General features: G+C 42.0%; 2 protein-coding genes across 2 annotated transcripts in view; both read right to left on the bottom strand.

Moving 5' to 3' along the window:
* Window positions 1–26,555, bottom strand: part of PDE3B (phosphodiesterase 3B) — a 58,703-nt gene that overhangs the window by 16,064 nt on the left and 16,084 nt on the right. Inside the window, exons 2-8 of the mRNA XM_035128201.2 lie at window positions 16,626–16,676; window positions 11,366–11,614; window positions 10,572–10,711; window positions 6,075–6,181; window positions 2,052–2,256; window positions 1,359–1,435; window positions 346–446 (exon numbers count right to left, since the gene is read on the bottom strand). Coding sequence (XP_034984092.2) covers window positions 346–446; window positions 1,359–1,435; window positions 2,052–2,256; window positions 6,075–6,181; window positions 10,572–10,711; window positions 11,366–11,614; window positions 16,626–16,676 — 930 coding nt within the window. The remainder of the gene's footprint in view (window positions 1–345; window positions 447–1,358; window positions 1,436–2,051; window positions 2,257–6,074; window positions 6,182–10,571; window positions 10,712–11,365; window positions 11,615–16,625; window positions 16,677–26,555) is intronic.
* On the bottom strand, window positions 24,050–25,309 carry LOC118087317 (glyceraldehyde-3-phosphate dehydrogenase-like). The gene has a single exon (XM_035119861.2). The coding sequence runs from the start codon at window positions 25,221–25,223 to the stop codon at window positions 24,222–24,224; it is 1,002 nt and encodes a 333-aa protein (XP_034975752.1). The 5' UTR covers window positions 25,224–25,309; the 3' UTR covers window positions 24,050–24,221.

Genomic DNA, 26,555 nt, shown 5'->3' with positions numbered 1-26,555 from the left:
TTGGGTATTAGAATGTAGAAAATAAAAAGCTACTTTATGTTCTGAATCCTATATTTATCATGCACTTAACCCATGTTTTTACGGAGTTTTCACATTTTAAAAGTTAATTCTACACCTGTTCAGAATCATAGCTGTCAAGTTCTCCCTTTTTTTAAAAAGGGAAATTCCCTTATGCTGAATAGGCTTCCTCGCGAGAAAAGGGAAAACTTGACAGCTATGTTCAGAATATTGTATGTGAAGCATTGATGTTATAAAAGAAATTAAATATAGCAGGTTGCAATAAAATAGTACGTCTCTAATAAAAACACGAATTGCATCACTACGGTATTACTGCAATATGCTTACATTAGTTTGATCCATTTGATGACTGTGATTTTCTGTATCATCCTGCTTTTTCTCTATAAGGTGAGCAGAGTCTTTTGAAATATAAATATTTGCATCTTCACCTTAAGAAATGTAAACAATACAGTGAGTTTAACTTAAGTAAATTTAACAACAAAAAATTCATAATGCTATTTGATTTTTTTATGTGAAGCAACTCATAGATGGAATCAAATGAATTTCAAAAATTGTTCTTATTAAATCTCGACCACATTTCAAAGACCAGCTATAGTAGCTATTCCATTAGCCTATAGGAGAGAGCCGTTCTATGTGCTCTGCTGAAAGACTGGCAACTAGGCTCCTGCACTCCTTGGAATACTTCCATTCCAGCTTTTCATTACAAATATTCTATAGCTAAGTTTGCTTTTCTCTTCATCCTTCCCAATGCCACTCCCTTTAGTTTCATGCTTTTAGATTGTAAGCATGCTACAAGCACTTGGATTGCCATTCTTCTTTTTTTAAAAAATATTATTAATTATATCATAACAATATATAGCAAACACCATCACACGTCAAACATCCTTGCTTCTGATACAAGAAAACAAGTGAAATAATAAAAAAGAAAGGATATGACATATGAAAATGGGAGAGGGACAACATAACAAAAACTCTGTAATACCATGAATAAATCAAAAGGAAAAATATAATCATTTACTTTGTCATTCCAGAAATGTGAAAATAATGACATTTGTAAGTTGCTCTGGGAACTTCTTTTGACTAAAGAGCAAGATAAAAATGCTTTGAAGAACTACATAAAATAGTTCTCTTACTTCAGACATGTATAGCTGTATTTTTTTAAGTATGGCTAAAGTTGTGGCAAAATAGATAAGAATATTTGCACACAATTTTCATATCTGATTGAAGTCAAGTTCACTATTTCAACAGTTCTGGAATATTTACTCTTATTACAAGTTCATTTTTTGGAGGAAAAAAAAGAAACAAAGACTATAAATTATAGGTGTAATTTATAATCCCACCTGATTTTTGACTCTGATGTTCTGTAGCAGATTCAGATAATGAGGCTGCAACAGACTTGAATATCTGTCGTCCACAACTTAAGAAAAATAAAAAGCAGTTATTTCTAATTTCTATTAAGTATTTTGGAATACTTTTCTTAAGTCTTGTGTTCTATTTCTATTAAGTATTTTGGAATACTTTTCTTAAGTCTTGTGTACACAAACATCCATTAAACAACTAATAGAATATCATTGAAGCAGCTTTTATACAGTTTTCACAATCATGCAATTTTAGCTGTATCCAAGAAGAAGGCTTAGAGGTCCAGGACTCTTTTCTATTCCCCCCCCCCCCAAGTGTCAGTGTCCCACACAGATTCACAGATAGTATATAGGTAGAAATGTCTACAAAACAGGAAGTTTCATAAAAAGCAGTCATGCCATCTTTTTTCTTACAGCTGGCTGCTAATATATAGGGTCATCATGGTGGAAAGATTAAGCAGGAGGAAAAACAGCCCCAAAATACAAAATATTGAGAGTGGTGAGAGCACAACTCAAATATTGAGATAAAAGAGTACTTAAGAAGCAATTAGGAAATAATGGCCCCTCTCAGTCTTCTACGAAAGAAATATTAAAGACAGAATATGATAAGAAATTTTATTCAGATGTTGGTATTCACACACATGAATCACTGATTAAATAAAAAGAGAGCATTACCTACTACATGTATAATTTGAAGATGTTCTAAGTTGTTGCTGATAATCTGAAGGACTAACTATGCATCCCACAGATTTATGCATATTAACACTCGACTTAGTAAGGAAATCGGCAGTATCAGGAAATTCTACAGGTGACCGGTGGTACACACTTGACAGAAATCCATTACTTGATGAAGCCACAGGGCTTAGATTTGGAGAAGTTCCTAAAGGCAACAGAGGCATAAAATGTTGGAAGTCATAAATATATTTTAAAGTGCAACTTGTGCATATTTAAGAACAGTGCCTTAAATTTTGCAGAAAATAAAAGATGACTGACAAAAATGAAAATGTATCATATCTCATAGCTGTTGCAGATAACAGAATCACACATACACTGGAAGTAATAGGCTGCAGAATCTCTCTGTTGTCTATTGGTTAACCAAAAATCTTAGATTCTCTTCTTATAGGGGTGAAGCAGATGTCTATGAGAAGCCCAAATGCAGGATACATTTTCTGCTTCTAATCACCAGCAACTGGTATTCAAAGCCTTATCCTCCATGAATCAGACTAATTCACCTTTAAAGCTGTGCAAGCTGGTGGCCATCACATCTTGCGGTAAAAAAGTTTGTAGCTGAATTGTGCACTGTGTAAAATAGCATGTATTTAGTCTGCACTGCATCTTCCGACATTCATTCAATAACCCCTGGTTCTAGTACAGTAAGAGAGAAAACTTACACCAAACATAATTTATACACCTCTATCATGTCTTCTCTTACTAGCCTTTTTGCTAAAATGCACAAACATTGTAACCTTTTTTCTTAGATGGATTGCTCCAGTTCCTTGATAATTTTGATTGCAGTTTTCTGCATCTTTTCCAGCTCTACAATATAATTTTTGAGGTGTGGTGACCAGAACGGTAAGCAGCATTTCAACTTTAGCTGCTCTATAGATTTGTAGCAGCTTGCTACACAATGTGGGTTAACCCTACTCCAGCCTGGTATGCAACTGGTAATACAAGTTTTTTGGATAACTGTCATTATTTGTAATATGCAGGACAGATATTATACAAGTGAGACCTTCAACAAAATGTTGCAGTGTGAAGTCTTCTTGTTCAGAGTTCCAGCCAATCGGCCATGCTCTATTCTCTAGTACTCCATTCTACTCCCTCCTCTCATCCAATGTTCTGCCCTCTCACCTTCCCAACACAATCATAGAATCATAGAGTTGGAAGAGACCACAAGGGCCATCCAGTCCAACCCGCTGCCAAGCAGGAAACACCATCAAAGCATTCTTGACATATGGCTGTCAAGCCTCTGCTTAAAGACCTCCAAAGAAGGAGACTCCACCACACTCCTTGGTAGCAAATTCCACTGCCGAACAGCTCTTACTGTCAGGAAGTTCTTCCTAATGTTTAGGTGGAATCTTCTTTCTTGAAGTTTGAATCCATTGCTCCGTGTCCGCTTCTCTGGAGCAGCAGAAAACAACCTTTCTCCCTCCTCCATATGACATCCTTTCATATATTTGAACATGGCTATCATATGGTGATATGATAACCTTCATATGATAACCCTTAACCTTCTCTTCTCCAGGCTAAACATACCCAGCTCCCTAAGCCGTTCCTCATAAGGCATCATTTCCAGGCCTTTGACCATTTTGGTTGCCCTCTTCTGGACACGTTCCAGCTTGTCAGTATCCTTCTTGAACTGTGGTGCCCAGAACTGGACACAGTACTCCAGGTGAGGTCTGACCAGAGCAGATTACAGTGGTACTATTACTTCCCTAGATCTAGATGCTATACTCCTATTGATGCAGCCCAGAATTGCATTGGCTTTCTTAGCTGCTGCATCACACTGCTGACTCATGCCAAGACTCCTAGGTCCTTTTCACATGTACTGCTCTCAAGCCAGGTGTCACCCATCCTGTATTTGTGCCTTTCATTTTTTTTTGCCCAAGTGTAGTACTTTACATTTCTCCTTGTTAAAATTCATCTTGTTTGCTTTGGCCCAATTGTCTAATCTGTTAAGGTCATTTTGAAGTGTGATCCTGTCCTCTGGGGTATTAGCCACCCCTCCCAATTTGGTGTCGTCTGCAAACTTGCTCAGGGTGCCCTCAAGCCCATCATCCAAGTCATTGATAAAGATGTTGAATAAGACTGGGCCCAAGACAGAACCCTGTGGCACCCCACTAGTCACTCCTCTCCAGGATGAGGAGGAGCCATTGATGAGCACCCTTTGGGTTCGGTCAGTAAGCCAGTTACAAATCCACTGAATGGTAGCATTGTCTAGCCCACATTTTACCAGCTTCTTTACAAGAATATCATGGGGCACCTTGTCAAAGGCCTTGTCAAAGGCCTTGTCAAGCATTCCATGTTGACTGCTGTGGCGGAATGGTGCCTGATGGTGATTCTGGTTCATCATGGGTTAATCCCTCACTCCCATTTCTAGACAAGTGTTCCCTGAGAGGCGGAGCTTGGGGGCATTCTAAATGGCAGTTGGGAGTTGGGGATTGACAGTTGGGAGTTAGGGAGTGGGTAGAGAGTAGAGTGTTAAAGAGGAATGCAGGAGCTGTATGAGGAAAACTGTGTTAAATAAAAAGAAGATATGTGCTTTTAAGAACCAAAGAAACTCATGTTTATAAGTTAAATAATAAAGTTAAATGTGCTTAAACGTTCACTGACTCGGCAGTGTCTCAGTACCTTCAGAGGTGTGACAAAGAGGGGAGAACAAAGCTTTCCTGGGGAAGAGGAAACTGTTTGCTGTTTCTCCTGTCATACAAAGGGCTGGTTAGCGAAGCCGAAGGAGCCACATAGTTGCCTAAGGGAGAGGCACACTGTAGCAGTAGGGATCCCAGGGAGGGAGACTCCACTGGTGGCAATAGGTTTCGAACGCAGAGCCTGAGGTACTCTGGAGACAAGTCCAATTTGGACTCTGGAGGTTTTTTTTTCTCCTGTTTGTGGAGAAGCACAGGGAGAGCCTCTGAGGTTAAAGCAGTGAGGTGGGGGATCCATCACAACTGCTAATTCCTAACTTTGCTATTGGGGGGCTGTTTTCCCATTCACGGTTTTTTGCATACTTCTGCAAACCTTGGGGTTTCACCAAGCATGCTGATACCTCTCTCTTGTTCATGAGCAGTGACATTTTGGCTACACAAGAATGGGCACTTGGATAATTTTATCTACATTATTGATATTTATTTATTAAATTTCTATACCACTCTTCATCCAAGGATCACAGGGTGGTTTATAATATTATGAGTTTGCTGTTAGTATAGATGATAATATCCAGTGTTTTCAAGTCATTTGTAAAACATGCAATATCATATATGAACAAGCAACTAGATAGATGCTTAATGATAGCATGCTTATGAAAATCTTAACAAAATGAAATAATCTTATGTGAGATATATAGTGCTGTTATTTTTTTAAAATCGTATTACTCCAGAGACACTTCAACAAATTATCTATCATAAAATATAAATAACTAGTGTCATTGAGCCCGTTAAATAAACGGGCGCTAGAACATATGTGAGAGGAGCGGCGGGGCCGCAGCCTTCCCTCCCTCTCTGTGCTCGGCCGCAGGGCACACCGGGAATGCAAGTAAATGAACTCGCTCTCCTGTCGTGCCCCGCGGCCGAGCGCAGAGAGGGAGGGAAGCCGCGGCTCCGCGGCTCCTCTCACGGGCCAACAGGCGCTAGAACACGTGAACTCGGCCGCGGGACGCACCGGAAACGCAAGTAAAGCCGCTCCTCTCACGGGCCAGGGAGGGTTGTGAGGAGGAGGCGGCGGCGGCGGACCAAGATTGGGCTCTGGGGCCGCGGTGGCGGGAGCTGGACTGGGCTCCTCCTTGTCATCGTCGGGTGGCGCAGCGGCCGCGGGTGGCGTCGTGACTGCGGCGGCGTCCAAGTGTCTCTGTGTTCCAAGTCCCAACAGCTGTCCGTGGGGCACATGCGCAGTAGCGCAAACCCAGGAACACAGGGACTGGACACAGAGACACTTGGACTTTATTATATAGGATTATAAAGTAGTAATACGTTTTTATCTTACCAGCTTGTCTGAAGCTTGTATTATGAGTCAGGGTCACTGAAGATGATCTTTGTTTTGGTATTGTCAACAGGTTCATGTTGAAAGGCCCATTTGGATAAGATCCTTGGCTAATTGAAAACAGAAAAAAGTATTATTATACTCAATAAAAGGTAGGTACACGTATTTTAATCTTCTAATTAAAATATAAACAATCAAAGCAAAATTTGAGTTAAATGCACCATGTGCACAAGGATCTCTAGATGCAGGTACAGAATCAACGGCTATAATAAAGAGCACTTAAAATTAAGAGGAAGCCTTCAAAAATTAGTTATCTTAACTTGCATGAGTCTTCTTTAAAAACAGTTAAAATTTTGAACAGAAAGATTGCCAAGTATCTAAGATGGCAATCACATAAACCTGAAATGTGAGATACACTGAAGACATTGTCATCCAGCTCTCCAGAGTCACCAGGAGTGATACTCTGCTCACAGGATGCTCCAACTAGAATAAAGTTTTATCTGAAGGATTTAACATGAGCAACACCAGAACTTAATGCCACTTTTAGCAGCTCATCCCAGAAAAATGTGAAATGTGACATTAATGTATTTGCATCAGCTTCCTCCTACTAAAGAAGCTTCTTTTAATCCGCAGTAGCACTCTTTCAGAAAAGAAATGGGCAGAACAGTCCAAACGCCTGATCTACTGTTTTGGAAGGATTACAGGTAGGTAGCCGTGTTGGTCTGGATCGAAGTAAAATAAAAAAAATTCCTTCAGTAGCACCTTAAAGACCAACTAAGTTTTTATTTTGGTATGAGCTTTCGTGTGCATGCACACTTCTTCAGATACAGTGAAATGGAAGTTTCCAGGCACTTATGTAGAGAAGGGGTGGGGAGGGGTGGGGATGGGGAGGGGGGATCACTCAGAAGGGTGGTGGAAATGGGTGATTGACTGACTGATAGCTGTTGATGACCGCAAACGACTGCAAATGGTTTTGCATGAAAAAGCAAGGGTTGAGATGGCTGAAGATCGCTTATCATGTATAATGAGATAAGAATCCGATATCTCTGTTCAAACCAGGTCCCTCCATGGTTTTGAGCTTGGTGATAGTTCTCCAGTAGGAGAACACTTCAATCTCCCAGGACATTCTATACAAGATCTCAAAGTAGCTGTCTTACTACAAAAGAATTTCAGAAATAGACTGGAAAGAGAAGTTGCTGAATTGCAACTTATCACCAAGCTCAAAACCATGGAGGGACCTGGTTTGAACAGAGATATCGGATTCTTATCTCATTATACATGATAAGCGATCTTCAGCCATCTCAACCCTTGCTTTTTCATGCAAAACCATTTGCAGTCGTTTGCGGTCATCAACAGCTATCAGTCAGTCAATCACCCATTTCCACCACCCTTCTGAGTGATCCCCCCTCCCCATCCCCACCCCTCCCCACCCCTTCTCTACATAAGTGCCTGGAAACTTCCATTTCACTGTATCTGAAGAAGTGTGCATGCACACGAAAGCTCATACCAAAATAAAAACTTAGTTGGTCTTTAAGGTGCTACTGAAGGAATTTTTTTGTTTTGGAAGGAGTTTAGATGGAACAGAAATGTCATTAAGAGTACTCAGTGGAAACCCCCAAGATGGAACACTTTGGGGACAGGGCTGGCACAGCATCTACTGGATCCTGAGTCAGCCCTGCTACCTACATGATGGCAACAGGCCAAACCCAGTAAAGGGCTATATTTCCCCTCCCATTTCACCCCTCCCTGGCCAACGCCAGCAGTGCTGATGTGGATGTGGTGCTGGCTGTGGCACTCCATCAAGCCCCTCCAGTGCCAACCAGGGTTTAGAAAGTTGTTCTTTCAGTTGAAAATTCTGAATAGGTCATTCCAACGCATATTTAGCAAGATCTAAATAGGTGAATAGGTATTGATCAATGCTATTGCTGCTTTATTCAAATGTAATGCTACATAGCATTAAGGAAATACTCTTTTAAGTTCTATGCTCAGTACTTTTCACCTTTGATAACTGACTATAAACTGACACTTATGTTGCTAAAGCATGCCATCTGCTGTTTGAAAGCTTGAAGATACATACACAGCACAATATTTAATATACATGCTGTCTAATTCAGAAAGCATTCAGAGCCTGCTATTTTATTTTCTGGGTGGAGAAAGCAATTTTAAAATACATTTTGCATAAACCTCAAACAGCAATTTCCTTCCCTTATTTTTTTATTTATAAAATTATTTACAGACCATCCCTCATATAAAATATCAGGGTGGTGTAGAACAAAATTTGTAAGTGCAAAAAACAAACAACAACAACAAAAACCACATAAAAACAATACAGAATGATCACAGAAATGATTGGTTCTTTAAAAAGCTTAAACCATTGAACAGGCCTGCCAACATATTTTAATGGTATCTGCATCTTAACGGTCTACTGGTTAGCCCCTTGATCATCTACCTGTAAAATAATAAAACAGGTAACACGTTGTGAAAAATCTTGTCATGAAGTGTGAGGGTTTAAGTTTACTTAGGATAAAAGATATATACTATCAATTACTTGTTTATAATGAGTCATATGTTGTCTCTTATGTAACTGGAAAATTTAAAACTGGTTTAATTTATTGCTTTCACTAAATAATATGCAGAGTCTGGCACTGGAGGGACATGCTCCCTAAAATGAACAAATGGGCCTTAGAAACTAGACCATCTTATGTTCTGGAGACAATATCAGGTTCTAGCAATGGAGAAGAAAAAACCCAGAAATAAATGACAGCTTTAATTTCCTCCTAAGATCTGTCAAAATCTGCCCTAACTGGTAGGACAAACATGGCACATATCCTCAGCATTTCAACATCTTCTCTCTCAAGGACAAAATAGTGGGAATACAGCATATCTCTACCAAAGGTCTTGCAGGCAGCTGTCTTTCTAAGGCCCAGGGGCGGATATGGCCCAATCGCCTTCTAAATCCGGCCCGAAGACGGTCCGGGAATCAGCATTTTTTTACATGAGAAGAATGTGTCCTTTTATTCAAAATGCATCTCTGGGTTATTTGTGGGGCATAGGAATTTGTTCATCCCCCCCCCAAATAATAGTCTGGGCCCCCACAAGGTCTGAGGGACAGTGGACCGTCCCCCTGCTGAAAAAGTTTGCTGACCCCTGGAGTAGAGTAATGGAGCTCGAGTGCATGTAGCTATGATCTCTCACTGCTGCCTACCTACTTGCAGCAGCCAGGCTTGTTTCTTCTTTCCTGAATGTGTTGAGTCCCTGAATCTGCCATCATTTCCCAAACTCTCTTCCAGGACTAACATCTCTGAAACAGCAGTTGTCCCATCGTATAACTACAGTCAAACCTCGGTTGTCAAACAAAATCCGTTCCAGAAGCCCTTTCGGCTTCCAAAATGTTAGACAACCGAAGTGCGGCTTCTGATTGGTTGCAGGAGCTTTCTGCACTCAAGCGGAAGCCGCATCAGATGTTCGGCTTCCAAAAAACCTTCGAAAACTGGAGCATTTACTTCCGGGTTTTCGGTGTTTGGGAGCCAAAACATTCAAAAACAGAGGTGTTCAGGATCCAAGGTTTGACTGTACTATAAATGGCTACATTTTGCACAAACCACCAGCAGCGTTGGGGAATATAGCCTATCTGCTACAGCTGGCCACAGCTAGATTCGCAGGAAAGCTGCACAAATTATAAAGGTAGCTACAGGAGTCTAGATTCTGAATGTTCTCTTTGTCTTGAGACTGGGATGAGATACCAAACAAGGTCAGTGGAACAGTTTTTAATCTTTATATGATAGCTCATAAAAGTGGTGCATTTTTAGCTTTACAGGAGGCAGAAAGACTGTTATCAAGCACTGCAGTGCTCCAACCTCCTACTTTCTTTGCCAGTGCAGAGAAAAGAACTTCTCCTATACAGTATATATGGATCTCAAGGTTAGGAACAAATTATTATCTGCTGTAATATTTGGGAAAAGTGTAAAAACTGATCTAGTTACTAACTACAATTCAAAACAAGCAGAAAACCAATAAATCTGTGATGATTACTGCACCATAAGACTTTCAAGAGCAAAACAAAAGTAGAGCAGTGTGTTATTGTCAGCCACTCCTGTTATATTACTGTACTTTCCTATGTTTCAGCCCAAGAGAGAGATGGATGGATGGATCTTCTTTCACTATCTCATAAATGGTGCCTATACAGAATGTTACGATTTATCTTTCATCGTAATTTCCTTTAAAACTTTAAGTTCAGAATTAGTGGTTGCCATCAAATATTAACTGCATATCCAAGTGCCATACTTCAAATATCCTGGATGAACAAAGCTATACAAGCATACTTTATTAGTTTTAAACATTTGATTGCAGCACTTATGCAAAATTAATTCAATTCAATTCAAAATATTTTATATGAAAAACATCTTGTCTGTCCTTCTTCCAAACCCAACTCAACTTTTAATTTCAGTACTTAAGAAATACTTCATAATACTGTGAATTCTATAGTGATAAGATATTTACCTTGAAGAATTATACTCATGATGCAATCTTTTACCATTATTGCGTTCCCACCTAGAAGATGGTTCCATGGGCAGTGAGACCAAAGTTCCTGAACTCCGCCTTAACTGTGGTGTTGGTAAGCTATTTCGGCTGTTTAGCCCCTGTTGAACAAGTTGATAAAGTTTACATTATTCTGATAAAACAGGTTCACAGCTGTCTTCTTCACTTCCGTGGTAATATACTTTTACTAAATTTAAGTATTGCTCAGTTTAAATTAAGTGTATTAAGCTATATTATAAATGGCTGAACTGATTTAACTTTAAACAGCTATATAGAAAAATATATAGTTGAATCCTGGATAAATGTCTAGCTCTTTTGTCCCATTTGTATTGCTACCCTGTTCCCTAAAGGAATGGTTCGCAATAATAATTCTATAGTATAATGAACTTTTGGTAGCAAAGCCTCTGACACTGATTGGTTGAGCTGGAAGGATACATAATATTGTTCAGTGTCTCAATAAATTACTGTATTTTTCCATGTATAAGACTAGGTTTCCCCCCTAAAAAATAATGTCCAAAATTTGGGGGTGTCTTATACACAGATAGACTTCCCCCCATTTTCTTAAATTGGAGTCCCCAAAAATAGGGGGCATCTTATAGACAGAAAAATACGGTTTGTTTTTTTAACCCAGCATCTAAAAGGAATAGAAATTTGTCAGTTTGAATAGAATTAACTATAATTTACACTAGAAGAATAGGAAAACTACCACATATGGGGGAAATTGCACTTAGAGGTATTCTGATGTATATATTGACCTTATGCAGTTTACGGTCCCCTCTTTCAGATGAGTCTTCCATTTCTGGACAGGTATAAAAGCCCGGAAAGGAGGTAAACATGTTAGCCTTTGGCCTGCATGAGCCTGCAAAAGCGCTTATCAAGCTATTGATGTTTCGGAGGGAAGAAATCACATGTGGAGGAAGGACTGGATCATTCAGAAGGTCAGCCATCATGTTGCGAGTCTCATTTAGTACAGAAAAATCAACTCCAGTTCCACTGCAAACATTCTAAAACAGAGAGACATGCTGTTAGCTATCAACAACAAAAGGCTTTTGTTATTATATGGTCAATTTATCAAAATATTAAAAGAAATTGAGATATGGATTTCAGTAAGATGCACAAACATAATACATTAAACTGAATGGATTTTTAGATACACAGATATCCACAAACAATGCTCATCTAAGTATTCTGTAATATTAAATTAATTAATACAGACCATTTGATGTAAGGTCATTTATTTACAATTTAGCAGAAAAATAATTTCAAATTGTACCATTTATTCCTTTCTCCACACATAGACTGAAGAAAAGGTGAATTTCCTACATGCAGGCTTATTACTTAAAAGAGTTAGCAAATCTCCTGCTGTTCTTTGTTGACATAATAACATATTTTCTGAACAAAGTACAATATTTTATACCTGGGAAAACAAGATACTTAACCCCAATATGCTATATGCACTGCTACTCACTATGTGGGGAAATCTTACTGTTTCTTTTTTTCATTGCATTGTAATAAGCAGTAAAGTTTTACACCTCCCTCTGAGACTGTGCCTGTGTAAGGCTAACTTCTCCTCCGCCCTCTTCATGCTTCTCCTGGTTCTTGGGAGAGCTGGGGGGGGGGGCGGAGAGCTTGTCTCAGTAGGACAGGGAGGCACCTGTCCCTCTACACTAGCTGCTCTTGCCTCTTGGCCTCCCTCCTCTCCTGCTTCAGCTTCTACCTCTGATTCTGGACTGCTCTCTGCCACAGACTCCCTCTGCTCACTATTACCTTTACAGCTTCTGACACCTCCCCTTCCCAGGCTTCTCCCTTTCTCACTCTGATGACTTATCATTGTCCCCAAACTCTGAGCTTTCTTCCCTGGGTGGTTCCCTAGCTGGTTCCTCTCATCATTTCTCTGCATCCAACCAGCCCATGACAATGATACTTGGGTACTGTGCTAAAGGAAATCACCAGGCCCCAGGCTCTGAGCCTTCTTTCCTTGGGGGCTCCCCAACTGGTTCTTCCCTCTGCGTCCAACCAGTCTGTGACAAGGTGGTACTACCTCTAGCACTGGTTTGTGCAGTTCTACTTGGAGTCCCTCATTCGCCTTTTCAAACTGAGTCTTTATGTATAGGAGGAAGAAAGAGCCCAAGCCTGATGCTTCCACAGTGTCTCTCTTGTGCAAAATTGCAAAACTGCATTACAGAGGGAGAGGGAAAGAGAAAGAACAGGAGGAGGCAAGCCAAGCACAACTGTCTCTCTAGAAAGTCCATCAAGCCTAGAGTACAGCTTTCAGAAGTGTAGAACACAGAAGTGTTTCCTCCTTATTTCTGAAAAAGAAAGAGGTAGAAGAGAGGCAGCCCCACCACGTAGCCTTTCAAAAACAGCCATTTTAAAGCCGGGCTCTATGTAGAAGGTAGAGTACATAGTGGTTTCACTTTCTGGAGGGGAAGGCTCATCCTATCTAAATGCTATGACTGAGTTGGTTTGAGGGACAGAATATAGGGAGGAAACAGCTAGTATAGCAAACACAGAGTGGCTAGCTTGATTTGCATTCTTTCTCATCTCTTCTCCAACCTAATCCGCACCACAGGAGGCTAAAGTCAGAAAAACACACTCAAATCCAGCCAACCTTCAAGATAGCAGAGCACAGATCATCTCCTTTCCAGTATAAATAGGGGAAAGCCACAAATAGCTAGGGTAGCCAGAGACAAAACCCAGAGCAGGGCTCCTCTTTTGTGTAAAAGAGGGAATTGGGGTGCATCAGGTATTAGGGGAGGGGTAGTACCTCTGGAGGGGGGACACATTATTCCTTCTGGGATAGTTTGTCCACCTTTAGTCCCCACTCTGCACTCAGCTCTCACCTGTGGCTCCTAAAACCTGCCAGCATGCAAAAGCAGCCACACCCCAGGAAATGGCTTTGACTGGCAGCTAAACCAGGTGAGGGGAGATGATGGTTCTCAAACCCTCAGTGAGATAGGGGCTTCCCTACATGTAAAGACAGGCTCCAGCAGATTGAGTGGGCAAGACCAATAGTGGGTCCAATGGTCAAAAAGACAGTTTCTGCATGTGCTGTAGTGGAAGAGAGGGGCAGATAAGACCTGTCAACCTGGGAAGAAAGCCCATTTAGGAATAGGAAAACTCTGATCCTAAACCTCTGCTGCCTTGTGGGACACTTTGGAAGAAATGGCTAAGGAGTAAACCCTGCCCAAATTCAGAGTCCTTAAGACGGTTGGATGGCGCATTGTACACCCCATTCAAGCAATTCCTGCAGCCAAGCTATTTCCAAATGTCTTGCTCTGCTTTCCTTTAGACCACATCAAGACAGATGGATGCAAGAAGAGGGAATTTCAACATTTGTTCTGGGTTGTCCCTCCTATTCCAGGGAGGGGGAGAGAATCTACCCCATGCTCTATACCAGGGTGGGGGGAATGAAATTATTTTAAGTAAAGTTCTACTGTACTCTGAAGGATGTATATTGGGATCCTCTCTCTCCCCCTTCTAAGAAGGGGAGTGTTCACAAAAATGAGTTGTCTGGCTGGTTGCCCGGAGGGAATTTTCATTCACCCCAGGCTCCCAGATGAATGATTATTTGCTAGCCTGGTCTAAGGCTCTCCAACTCTCTATATTCCTTTTGTTGTTCATTATGTTCTCCTGGATGGAGAAGATGCAGATAGGACTCAATATTCCCTTTTTCTAATGTACGATTATGCCCATTGTAGGCCTGCCAATGTGCATCCCTACATGATCCTGAAACTACAAACTAATGATTGCCTTGACGGTTGCTTCTGGGGAAAATGAAAGATACAGATTGATTTTTCTTTTAAATCTTAGTACAGTACTAGTTCTGCCTCTTTAAACATTTTAAACATTACACAATTATTATTCTGAAACAGCTGGCCTACGTACATCACCTTAATGTCCTGTCTTATGAAAGTGGGATGACAGTTCTTATTTCAACTGTGCATCAGGTCTCAAATCTAAATCAAAGGTTGCGACCAAACCCTGGAATTAGGGACTAATTAAAAAGTAAGTTTACATTATTCTGGGCCTATAGTCTATAAATATTCACTCCCATCTTTGTGTTTGAAGTGGGGGGAAAGTAAAATAACACACCAGAGATATGTGAGTGGATCTCCCAACACACACACACACACACACACACACACACACACACACACACACGGGGTTAGAGACAATTTATTGGATCAGAGATGTGGTCCTGGGTGAGGGGAGTGTAATAACTCCTATAACTTAATGTATTTTATTCCTAGTACATTAAACCTTGTGAGTTAAATGAAATATTTCTATCGGACAGATGAAAAGCCCACCAGCGTCAAATGTTGTGAGAGGCAAGGGAGCATTACCATCTCACACCAGACACTGAATGTAGATGTTGTTGTTGTTTAGTCGTTTAGTCGTGTACGACTCTCCGTGACCCCATGGACCATAGCACGCCAGGCACTCCTGTCTTCCACTGCCTCCCGCAGTTTGGTCAAACTCATGTTCGTAGCTTCGAGAACACTGTCCAACCATCTTGTCCTCTGCCGTCCCCTTCTCCTAGTGCCCTCCATCTTTCCCAACATCAAGGTCTTTTCCAAGGATTCTTCTCTTCTCATGAGGTGGCCAAAGTATTGGAGCCTCAGCTTCACGATCTGTCCTTCCAGTGAGCACTCAGGGCTGATTTCCTTAAGAATGGATATCAGCCCTGAGTGCTCACTGGAAGGACAGATCGTGAAGCTGAGATAGGCCAGGACAAACCCAGACCTGCCCTGGGAAGCCCAGACTTATCTGGCTATATATCATATACAAATAACCATTTCTAAATCAGTTTGTGCCATCACATCTATTTCATGGCCAAGTTTCCTACAACAGACAGCCAAGTCCTGTGTCAGAGGCCTTTAGTACAATTTGCAGAAGCTCTACTCTTCTGCCAAGTTAGAAAAGAGACTTTGATTTCTGAGTCAAAACTACTGTTTTTGGCATGGATCTTCTGCGCCTACTTAAAATACAGCCTACCTGCTTATTGCTTGGGCAAGTATATGACAAAAGAACTCTCCTGCTCTTTTTATTTGAATGCAAATCTATGCTGTTTTAATGAAAAGCTGCACCTCCTGAAATCCTGTTCAGCAATTAGAGATGTAGGAACCCTGTTCTCTTATGCATCTGGTAATCCTAGGGGAGATTATAACTTCTCCCATTCCAGATTAATGTTTGCTCTGGATGGGTTTACACTCCCTCTGAAGGAGCAAGTACAAAGCTTAGGGGTACTTCTGTATCCATTATTGTCTCTTGAGGCTTGAGTGGCCTCAGTGGCATGGAGTACTGGTACCTTTCATCAGCTGCACACCTAGCTGCACGCTTATCTGGACTGGAACAGCCTTGCTTCTGTTGTCTATGTTCTGGTAACCTCTAGGAGAGATAGCTAATGGATTCCAAGTGCAACTGCCAGCTTCCAGTCTCTAACAACTTAGATCTTTGAGGCTGGATGCTGGGCCTGGGTGAAAAAGGGAAGGACCAACACATTTTCTGGATTGTCAGAAATGTCTACACATTCTGGAAGAGAGAGAGACAGTAACAGTCAAAGTACTTGGAAGAATAATAACAGATGAAAGAGAGTTTTATGAGGATGAGTGCCTGGAAGAGTTGACATAAATAAATCACAAGTTGAAATGTTTCTACATGAAATAGCAGAGGTGAGAACAGATAAAATGAGAATGCAGAGCAAATTCAGAGATGCAGTTCAAGCAGCCTTGCCAGAGAAAGTGCAGGAACTATAGCAGTTTAGTTTAGAGGCTCCAGCTACACCTAAGAACCAATGTGAGACTTTTGAAAGTCAGTGTAAAATCACTGTTTAGAGAATCACTACACCACAGTTTTCTGGTTTGGATAGAGCAGTAAACTATGGCTTGCTCAATCCAGGAAGTTATTGATTAATTGGAACACATGAGGGGGAAGAGAGGCGAGGGTGGAGGTATGCTACCCAAAGACCTGATTGTGCAATATCATATACTGGTTATATTTAGATATACTAACCTGATAATGAGGTTTATACCACTGCTTTAAGTCCCAGTCCCAAAGGATCATCTGTAAGACAAGAAAACAGGATTTTAAAAACAAACAATAAATATTTTGCAAATAAAAAACTTGTTACTACTGTATCTATCTATTATTTATTTCAAAATGACTAGATTAACAGTATAGCATTCAGTTGCTGTAGTTACACTCCAATAAGCATAACCAAGTGAAAAAGGAACTGTACGTAATGCACTTAAGTCTGCTTAGCACAGTTATTGAAACTTAATTATGTGGTAGTAGCAGTATTATTATTACAGTGGTGCCTCGCTAGACGAATTTAATTCGTTCCACGGGTCTTTTCTTATAACGAAAAATTCGTCTAGCGAATCCCATAGGAATGCATTGAAATTTTTTTGCCCATAGGAACGCATTAATTGAATTCCAATGCATTCCTATGGGAAACCACGATTCGCTAGACGAATTTTTCGTAAAACGAATTTGTCTAGCGAGGCAACCTCTGCTAGAAAAAACATTTCGTCAAGCGGAAATTTCGTTAAGCAGGGCATTCGTTAAGCGGGGCACCACTGTATTCCTCTTCTTGTGAATTTCCCTATTTAATGTGCCAAACCAAGCTTTCAAGTATTAGAATACAAATTATAGCTATAATTAAGATACTTCTTACTGAAAAACCCACCAAAAGATACAGGCCCCAATTTAGCAAGACTTCCAAGAAGCTGCTGCAGGAGGGAGGGAAATCCCCTGCATCTGGCAGCCCTGGGAAGAGAATCCAAGCACTGTGCTCATAAAGTTCCCTCATCTATTTGCCCATACAGTACTGAAGGAAACAATCCAGAATGTCTTCCTCAAACCTACTTCAGAGAAAGGAAAACTATCTAAATCGACCCACACAGCTCCTTTCAAACTTCTGCTGCATGGATTATTTGATTTCATATAATACTTAATTACTTAAAATTCAAAACTATATTAAAAATTACAGTATAAATTGTTCACAAAAATGTCAACATTGGTACACTTAGATTTTAAAAAAATACTTAGTACTAATAATCACTAGCCAGGAGAAGAGAATATATATCACTGTAGGTACAAGTCCCTCCACTATGATTTAGCCTAGACAAGTTGAGAGATGGCTCAAATTCAAATGAAGGAAAACTCTAGTTGAATGCAACTGAACACTGGTGAGGGCTCATCACCAAGCCTATCTGGTGGCAGTGAAGGCAGCAAATAACGCATACTTTGCTGCCTCCAATGCATTCTCATTTGAGTTGTCCAACAGAGGTTTTCGAGGTATTGTGGAACCTTTTATAGTCTGGCCTGAAGGAGATGACAGAACAGATGGTAGCTCCCTGTGATGGTAGCGCTTTGTGAGGATCAAATTGCTTGCATCCACTGGGACCCTGACTCCACTGTTACAGCAGATGAATCTTGAGAGGTGCCCAGAGCACTGTCTAGTCCTGTTATGTTGGATGGGTTTCAATTAGTAAGGCTCAAGGATGTGTTCAGAAATATTCTTTTAACATTTTACAACATTCCACAAGGTGGCACTCAAATCTAAAATCTTAAGAAAAGCATTTTTTAATGCAGAGCAGCAGAGGAAAATTGCAGATTCAATGCACAGTACTGAGTATTATTCACTGTTGTAAAATTAGTAAAGGACCTCCCTAGACGGTTAAGTCCAGTCAAAGGCGACTATGGGGTTGCGGTGCTCATCTTGCTTTCAGGCCCAGGGAGCCAGTGTTTGTCCAGACAGCTTTCTGGGTCATGTGTTCAGCATGACTAAACCACTTCTGGCGCAATGGAACACCGTGACCTTCCCACCACCTATTCATCTATTTGCACTGGTGTGCTTTTGAACTGCTATGTAGGCAGGAGCTGGGACAGAGCAACAGGAGCTCACCCCGTTGTGCAGATTCGAACTGCCAACCTTCTGATCGGCAAGTCCAAGAGACTGCCTTTGACTGTATGGAAAGCATTTATTTATTTTTTGTTAGATACTGAGCAAGATACAAATAGGTCCAGCAATGTTGCATGCCATTCAGCAAATTTTTTGCTGCTTCTACCTCCTTCATACAAATTAATAATATTGACTTCATGCCAATGAAGATTACATGGGAACAAAGCCCTGAGATATTTTGATGAAGGGTGGTATATAATTCTAATAAATAAAATAAAATCTATATATATATAAATGTAGACTGACCCTGTTTGTTCCACATGAATGGTCACAAAAACCACTGGACCAATACTCCTCAGCTTTGGCCACAACCTCACTTGCCACTATGAGAGTGACACCATACCCTTTCCGTGGTCAGATGCCATACCTGTGTCAAAAAAACACCGTTTTGGGCAAATTTTGGAACCCACCACTCAGATACCCGGGGAAGCTGGGAATTATTCCAAAAAATCTGCATCTCCGGGGTGGATACAACTGACCACACCCCCACCCAAACTCCACCGCAAACCTCACCAGGACGCCATTTCCAACCGTCAGAGTCACCATCACAGGCCTCAGAACAGAGGGCTCTCCCCTCCCCCACCACACCCACCTCGGGAAACACACCACCCCAACATCGTCGCCGAAACCCCCACGGCCCGACGACACAACTGTCGACACACGGTCACTCAAAGGCGAGCGGGGAATGAGGGGAGGGGAGGACATGATACATGAAACCACTGGAGATGGTGTGTGTGGGGGAACCGGGAATGACTCAGAGGGAGAGGGAACGGAATACTTCACACCTCAACACAGGGGGAGGAGAATCACAAGGAGGACCTGCGGACCTGGGAGAGGAGGAGACGGGAGACCTTATCCATCGGACACCCCTGGGGAGAATGATATAGATCACCCACACCAACCGAATGGAGTGGGGGTTTACCTGGGGGGGGATGGGGTCCGAATACCTCATGGTTCACTACAGGATGACCCCAATCACAGGGATGACCTGAGGGGTGGGGGGAAGAGGGGACGGGATAACGAATGGATCGGAACAAGGTGGGGGGACTCACAGGGATACCCCTGTTTAAACGTAACACCTGTAAAACAGGGGGACTCTGATACTCAGGGGATCTGAAAGGGGGCTATTACCCTCCATTTGACAGACTAATGGACAGCAATGCATGCCAGGGCCAACTAGTAAATAAATAAAAGCAAGGTCCCTTGTTACCATTATTGTTTGTTGGAATCCGTACCAGAGGCATTAAGATCCAATCTACTTCACGTAGCAGCCCTGCAAAAGTCTTACAGCAGAACATTTAAAGAATAGATGCCGAGGCTGCTGCTAACCTAACTGAGTGAGCTGAAATACTAATAGGCGGAGTAAAATGCAAACATGCGTAGATGAATGAAATACAGGCTTTAAGCCATCAAGCTAACATTGGAACCTTTTTCCCTAAGGAGAAAGGGTGGAAAGAAAGTGTGTTATGGAGAGCCAGTGGAACTTAATGTTGACCAGTGATTTTGCCTTCCATTGCTAGAGGATGCTACAACCCATTTGAGGACATCTCTCTGACATCAGTAAACTTCATTATCAAAGGCACCCGGTACAAGTGAGAAGTTGCAGCACTCTATAGATCAGTGAAATGTCAGAGATGAGACCTCAACCCTCTGTCAGTTCTTCCATGTGTGCTAGATTACTTGGGGTTACTAGCAGCAACCACAAATAATGGGGACTCTCCCAGATCCATTTTTTTGGGGGGGGCACTGGGAGGCAAACTCTGCACAAATGCAAACACTTGACAGAACTTGTTAGTTGAATCCTGCCCTCTTTCCTCAACAGGGTTACAATTTAAGAATATAAAATGGTCTGGGAGATAAAAGGGACCACAATAACAATTACATTATAAACTTCCTTAAAATAAAAGATAAGCCTAAATGCCTACTTCTTATGTGGTACTGCAAAGGAGGCTGAGCTGGGCAGAGAGCAGAGCTCTATCCCAAGTGTGGTGGTATCTCTGGAGCTCTGCCCAAGAGGTAGATGAATTTCTCACTCTAAGGTCCTGGAATGCCTCTTTTTAGCAGTAAAGGTAAAGGGACCCCTGACAGTTAAGTCCAGTCGCGAACAACTCTGGTGTTGCGGCACTCATCTCGCTTTACAGGCTGAGGGAGCAGGCGTTTGTCCGCTCCGCAGACAGTTTTTCCTGGTCATGTGGCCAGCATGGTCATGAAATCGATACTCACCTCCCCCCCCCCCGTGTTTTCCAGTGGTAGAAAAGTACCAATTCTAATGTATGTGGAAGACGCTGTTCTTCTTCTCAAACTAAAGTTGGTTTGAAACAAGCCTTAGGGAAGTTTAGCGACCAATGTAACACTGAATTGTTAACAATTAACTTTGCTAAAACTAAAATTGTTCATTTCGACCGCTCTTTCAAGAAAGACAATTGGAGTATGAAGGGAAACACCATAGAACAAACTAAGATCTTCCAATACTTAGGCATAACCTTCTCTTATAATGCCAAATTTTCAACACACCAGACCGCATCAGCTACTTCAGCAGGAAGAAGTGCAAATGCCATCCTTAGATTATTCAGAAGGAAAGGCGCCGGCTTCCTTCCTATGGCCCTAAAGTTTTTCAGGCAAAATCTTTAGCCCAACTCTTGTACGGCTCTCAAATTGGACTTTCTGCCAATCTTAAGGCCCTTGAAACAGTACAAAAATTTTAAGATCGCTATTTGGTACCCCAAAGTGTACACCTAATGCAGTGTTAAGGCAAGAGGCAGGACTTCCCAGAGTGGAATTAAAAGTCTGGGAGCAAGCAATAGCCCTCTGGTTGAAAATTCATTACAATCCAAAGGGAATGTTACCTCACTTCCTGGCCGCAGTTCCCTATCCACCCTGGCTTACGCAAATAACTAATAAGATCAAACAAATTGGCCTAAATCCTGAAGATCTTTTTAATGGAACTTTACTCAGAGACTATGTTTACTCAGAGACGATGTTGAATTACAACAAGAAGATGCCTTCCTCCCAGAGAATTATAGATGTCTAAAATCGTGGCATAATTTTGCAGCTGCCCCTTACTTATCAAACATTACTAACAGAGCCTATAGATGGGCCTTTTCCAGAGCTCGTTTTGAGGCAATGCCCTCAGCTGTGCTGTACGGCAAATTTATGCGGGTACCAATTCATGAGCGCCTTTGCCCCTGTATGTCTAACAAGGTAGAATCTGTCACTCATATCCTTTTATTTTGCAAATTTTATAGTGAAGAACGAGCTCACCTTATTTTACCCCTTTTATCAAAATTTACACCCTTACAATATTATTAGGATGGATGGATCATGTAAGGCTGCCTGGTGAACTGGTACTTCCATTTGTTCTAGAAACAAAAGGATGGGAATCCATAGCAAAGAAGTAGCATTTTTTTCAGATAAAGTTACCCTGAGATAGAGGAAATAAGCTCAAATGTGTCTATGATGGATTTTAGAAACAGTAAATATATTCATGCATTGTGTAGACAGGAAAAATTTTTTTGGGGGGGGGACTGTAAGGAAAACCTTTATTTTTGCAGAAATGAAGGATCAGCCTTTTTGTTTTTCTCCTTCTCTGGAGGCTTGTTTGCAATCAGAAACTTGCTAAACAGGTGAAAGAGGATCACTTGAACATCTAACTCCTCCCACATTCCATCTACCAGACAGTTGTAGGCAAGGATGGATGGCTTCCTTCCCTCTGCACATTTTACCGTCTAGCTTGATAAAGAGTTCTGGGAACTCAAAAGCTTACATTCCATTTTGTAGCATTTTGGTTGGCCTAATAAAGGAGATATTGCTTCAGTAAGGATTTTGGAATTTCTACAGAAAAGGCTGCCTCCTAGTGCTCAGAAGCAGGAAAGCATATAGATTACAGCTCCTGAATGGGTTCTAAATGTAACTAAGTGTATGTTAAGTGATTCTGTCACTATCATTAATAAAATGCAGATTCAAAATTCTTTTCAAAGGGAATTGCAGAAACAGTAGTAAAGTTTATGTTTACAGAAGTTTTTAATTTTTAATAGAAGCAGGTCATCTAGGCAAAAGAGATGCAAATGGTGCAGTCTGGGAAAGAAGCCAGTCTGGCTCATATACAACAGTATATCCAAAAAAGCATTAATAAATCATCCAACAATACCTAAAATAAGCAAACATTTTAGGTCTGGGGCTCCAGACAGGATCTGGATATTACTGGTATGACACTATCTGAAGAGACTCTGTAAACAAAAATGAACTGAAGATAGATAAAAAGACTGTTCTTCTAGAAATAACACTTATAAAAATAACAGCTGAAGGGAAGTCTCAAGAAAATTGATTAAATCTATATGCATATATAAAAATCTATAAAATCTATATGCATATATAAAAATGTAGGCATTGCGCACGCGGATGAAACAGCCTTTCTCCATAACCGCTGAACCAAATTGAAACAAATTTGGGCAGAACATACCTTGCCCATCAGGGAGGGATCTGGCATTAAAAAATTATCAAAAAACACACCTTTCACACCTAAAATAATTAAACACAAAAAGTGGCGCCCAAATTAGACATCACCAGCAGAAGGTCTGAAGACTCCAGCAGCTGCGCTGCCTGATGACATCACAAAATTCCACAGCAACCAACTGAAAACAGTCCTTTTGCAGCAACAAGGCCCAGCTTTTTCAATAGGCCGCAGCATTGCCAAGCAGGGAAAAACAAACAGAATAGGGCCTTTCACAATGGGGGGGGGCACAGGGATGAGGCACAACAAAGGGAGGGGGGACACATAGCCATGGGGGGGGGAGGACCCTGAGTCAGCCAAAGCAGTGGGGGGTGGGTTGGGACAGGGAAAACTGAATAGGCCGACCGCCAAAACGGCCATTCCACCTCCAAAGCCCAAGCCCAAAGCCTCTCCGGCTGCATTAATAAACGCCTGGCAGCATTAGGCAGTCGTTCATCATTTCCCCTAACACGCACTTCGGGGCACGGTGAGGGGTTTTTGCTTTTTGATTTAGCGGGCGTTGTGTCGCATGCGAGGCTACGGTGGCCATTTTAAGTAAGGGCAGTCATGCTCCTTTTAGCCTAGGCTTTATACCAGGCATCCCCAACCTTCGGCTAGGGATCATGGGAGTTGTAGGCCAAAACATCTGGAGGGCCGCAGTTTGAGGATGCCTGCTTTATACTATGACTGATTGCCAGCCTCTGCGTCTTTAAAAAACAACAACAACCATGCACTTTCTCTTCCCAGTTTAAGCCCTCAAACCAACACCACATCCTACATTCAAAACACCTACTCCAAAATTAGAAAATCCAAATAACCAAAGCAAGCAAACAAACAAACAAACAAACAAACCACAAAACACACAACAACGCTCAAATCATACAATACCCACCAAAATAAATGACAACCCCAAAAATAAAATAGTATTTTCTGCTTCTCATGTTCTCATTTCTTTTTTTCTCTTTTTTCTTCTTCTTCTTCTTCTTTTTTTTTTTTGAGACAGTGATGACTTTATTGAGAGGGGAGATGTTACTGAAACAGTCAAGTTTCTTCCAGCCTCTCCACTTCCTCAGAGGCAGGTGGAACTAGAGAAGGCCTCTTACTGCAAGATACAGAGCCGAGTTGTAAGAAAATAAGAAATGGAACTCTGCCTTTACTCCTTTGATGCCATGTGAACCAACAAGTCTACCACGCGGTTGCTGTATCCATATTCATTGTCGTACCAGGAGACCAGCTTCACAAAGTGGTCGTTGAGAGCAATGCCAGCAGCAGCATCAAAGATGGAAGAGTGGGTATCACCATTGAAGCCACAGGAGACAACCTGGTCCTCGGTGTATCCCAGGATACCCTTCATAGGGCCATCGGCAGCTGCCTTCACAACCTTCTTAATGTCATCATACTTGGCCGGTTTCTCCAAGCGGCATGTTAAGTCCACGACAGAAACATTGGGAGTTGGGACGCGGAAAGCCATCCCTGTGAGTTTTCCATTCAGCTCAGGGATGACCTTGCCAACAGCCTTCGCCGCACCTGTGGATGCTGGAATGATGTTCTGAGCAGCTCCTCTGCCATCTCGCCAGAGTTTCTCAGAGGGACCATCCACAGTCTTCTGTGTGGCTGTGATGGCATGGACTGTGGTCATAAGGCCTTCCACAATGCCGTAGTTGTCATTGATGACCTTGGCCAGGGGTGCCAGGCAGTTGGTGGTGCAAGAAGCATTGCTGACGATTTTCAGAGAGTTATCATACTTCTGATGATTGACACCCATCACAAACATGGGAGCATCCGCTGATGGGGCGGAGATTACAACACGCTTGGCACCACCCTTCAAGTGAGCGCTGGCCTTCTCAATGGTGGTGAAAACACCAGTGGATTCAACAACATATTGTGCACCAGCATCGCCCCACTTTATGTTGGCAGGGTCACGCTCCTGGAAGACAGTGATGGCATGTCCATTGATCACAAGTTTCCCATTTTCAGCCTTCACTTCACCATGGAAACGGCCATGAGTGGAGTCATACTTGAACATGTAGACCATGTAGTTCAGATCAATGAAAGGGTCGTTGATGGCCAAAACCTCAACTTTTCCAGAGTTAAATGAAGCCCTGCAGACCAGACGGCCAATGCGGCCAAATCTGTTAACTCCGATTTTCACCATTTTCGACTCTGGAAATTGTGATCCCGAGGGGTCCCTGACCTAACTCAGCTCCGCAGTGCAGTGAGGAGGTGAGCCTCATGTTCTTATTTCAAAAAAAATTAATCTATACAGTGGTACCTCGGTTTATGAACATAATTGGTTCCGGAAGTCTGTTCATAAACTGAAGCGTTCATAAACTAAAGCGAACTTTCCCATTGAAAGTAATGGAAAGTGGATTAATCTGTTCCAGACGGTCCGTGGAGTACTTAAACTGAAGCGTTCATGAACTGAAGCAAACTTTCCCATTGAAAGTAATGGAAAGTGGATTAATTTGTTCCAGACAGGTCCGTGGAGTACTCAACCTGAAGCATACTTAACCCGAAGCATGGGTGTAATTGGTTCCGGAAGTGTTCATAAACTGGAGTGAACTTTCCCATTGAAAGTAATGGAAAGTGAATTAATCCGTTCCATATGGGTCCGTGGCGTTCGTAAACCGAAAATTCGTAAACCGAGGTGTTCATAAACCGAGGTTCCACTGTACAGTATATATATAAATGATCACGATGCGTGCACAGTAGGCAATGTATGGAGATACAGGGAGAAGGGGACAACAGACAAAAGTAAATACTGGGAAATAGAACCCAGAAACTGACAGTTCCTTCTCCAAGGGTGGGGGCCAATGTAGGAAGATACCGGGGGAGGGGCCAACACTGCCCGGAGACAACAGAGGGCTCAGACGGGGGGGTGGGGGAGGAGGGGGCTTTATAGCTCATGAGTCAGGACAGGGTGGGGCCAGTCACAAGGATGTGCCGGAGGGGTGGGGGAAGGAGGGGGCTCGATAGCTCATGAGTCACGACAGAGTGGGGCCAGTCACAGGGATTTGCCGGAGGGGTGGGGGGAGAAGGGGACTCGATAGCTCATGGGTCGGGACATAGTGGGGCCAGTCACATGGATGAACCAGGGGGTGAGGGGAGGAGGTGGTAGGATAAGTCATGTCTCCGGACAGAATGGGGGGAATCACAGGTAAAGAACCACAGCAATGTGTGGCCAGGCCAGCTAGTAATTAAATAAAATTAGAAACTTAGAAAGCATACATACTTCCTTTTCTCTAACATCCAGAGACAACATATAGATATCACCCTCCCTCCATTACACACATACCACAAATACATCTCTCCTTCTCTTACACAAATCACACATGCATACCTCTCTCAATCAATCTCACACACACTACTTTAGGAACCCCACCCCCAGTTTAGAAAAGCTCCTCCCTGGGGCAAAGGATGCACCCACCACAAGGTCCACCTTGCTGGTTAACAATAGCATCCTGAGTGTAAAAGTAAGCTTCAGAAT

Source organism: Zootoca vivipara, chromosome 1, assembly GCF_963506605.1.
Source record: "Zootoca vivipara chromosome 1, rZooViv1.1, whole genome shotgun sequence".
NCBI lineage: Eukaryota > Metazoa > Chordata > Lepidosauria > Squamata > Lacertidae > Zootoca > Zootoca vivipara.
This window is presented reverse-complemented; position numbering and strand designations above follow the sequence as displayed.

What these genes read in the sequence shown, in the direction of transcription:
- LOC118087317 (XM_035119861.2), bottom strand. Translation starts at nt 25,223, where the DNA reads ATGGTGAAAATCGGAGTTAACAGATTTGGCCGCATTGGCCGTCTGGTC.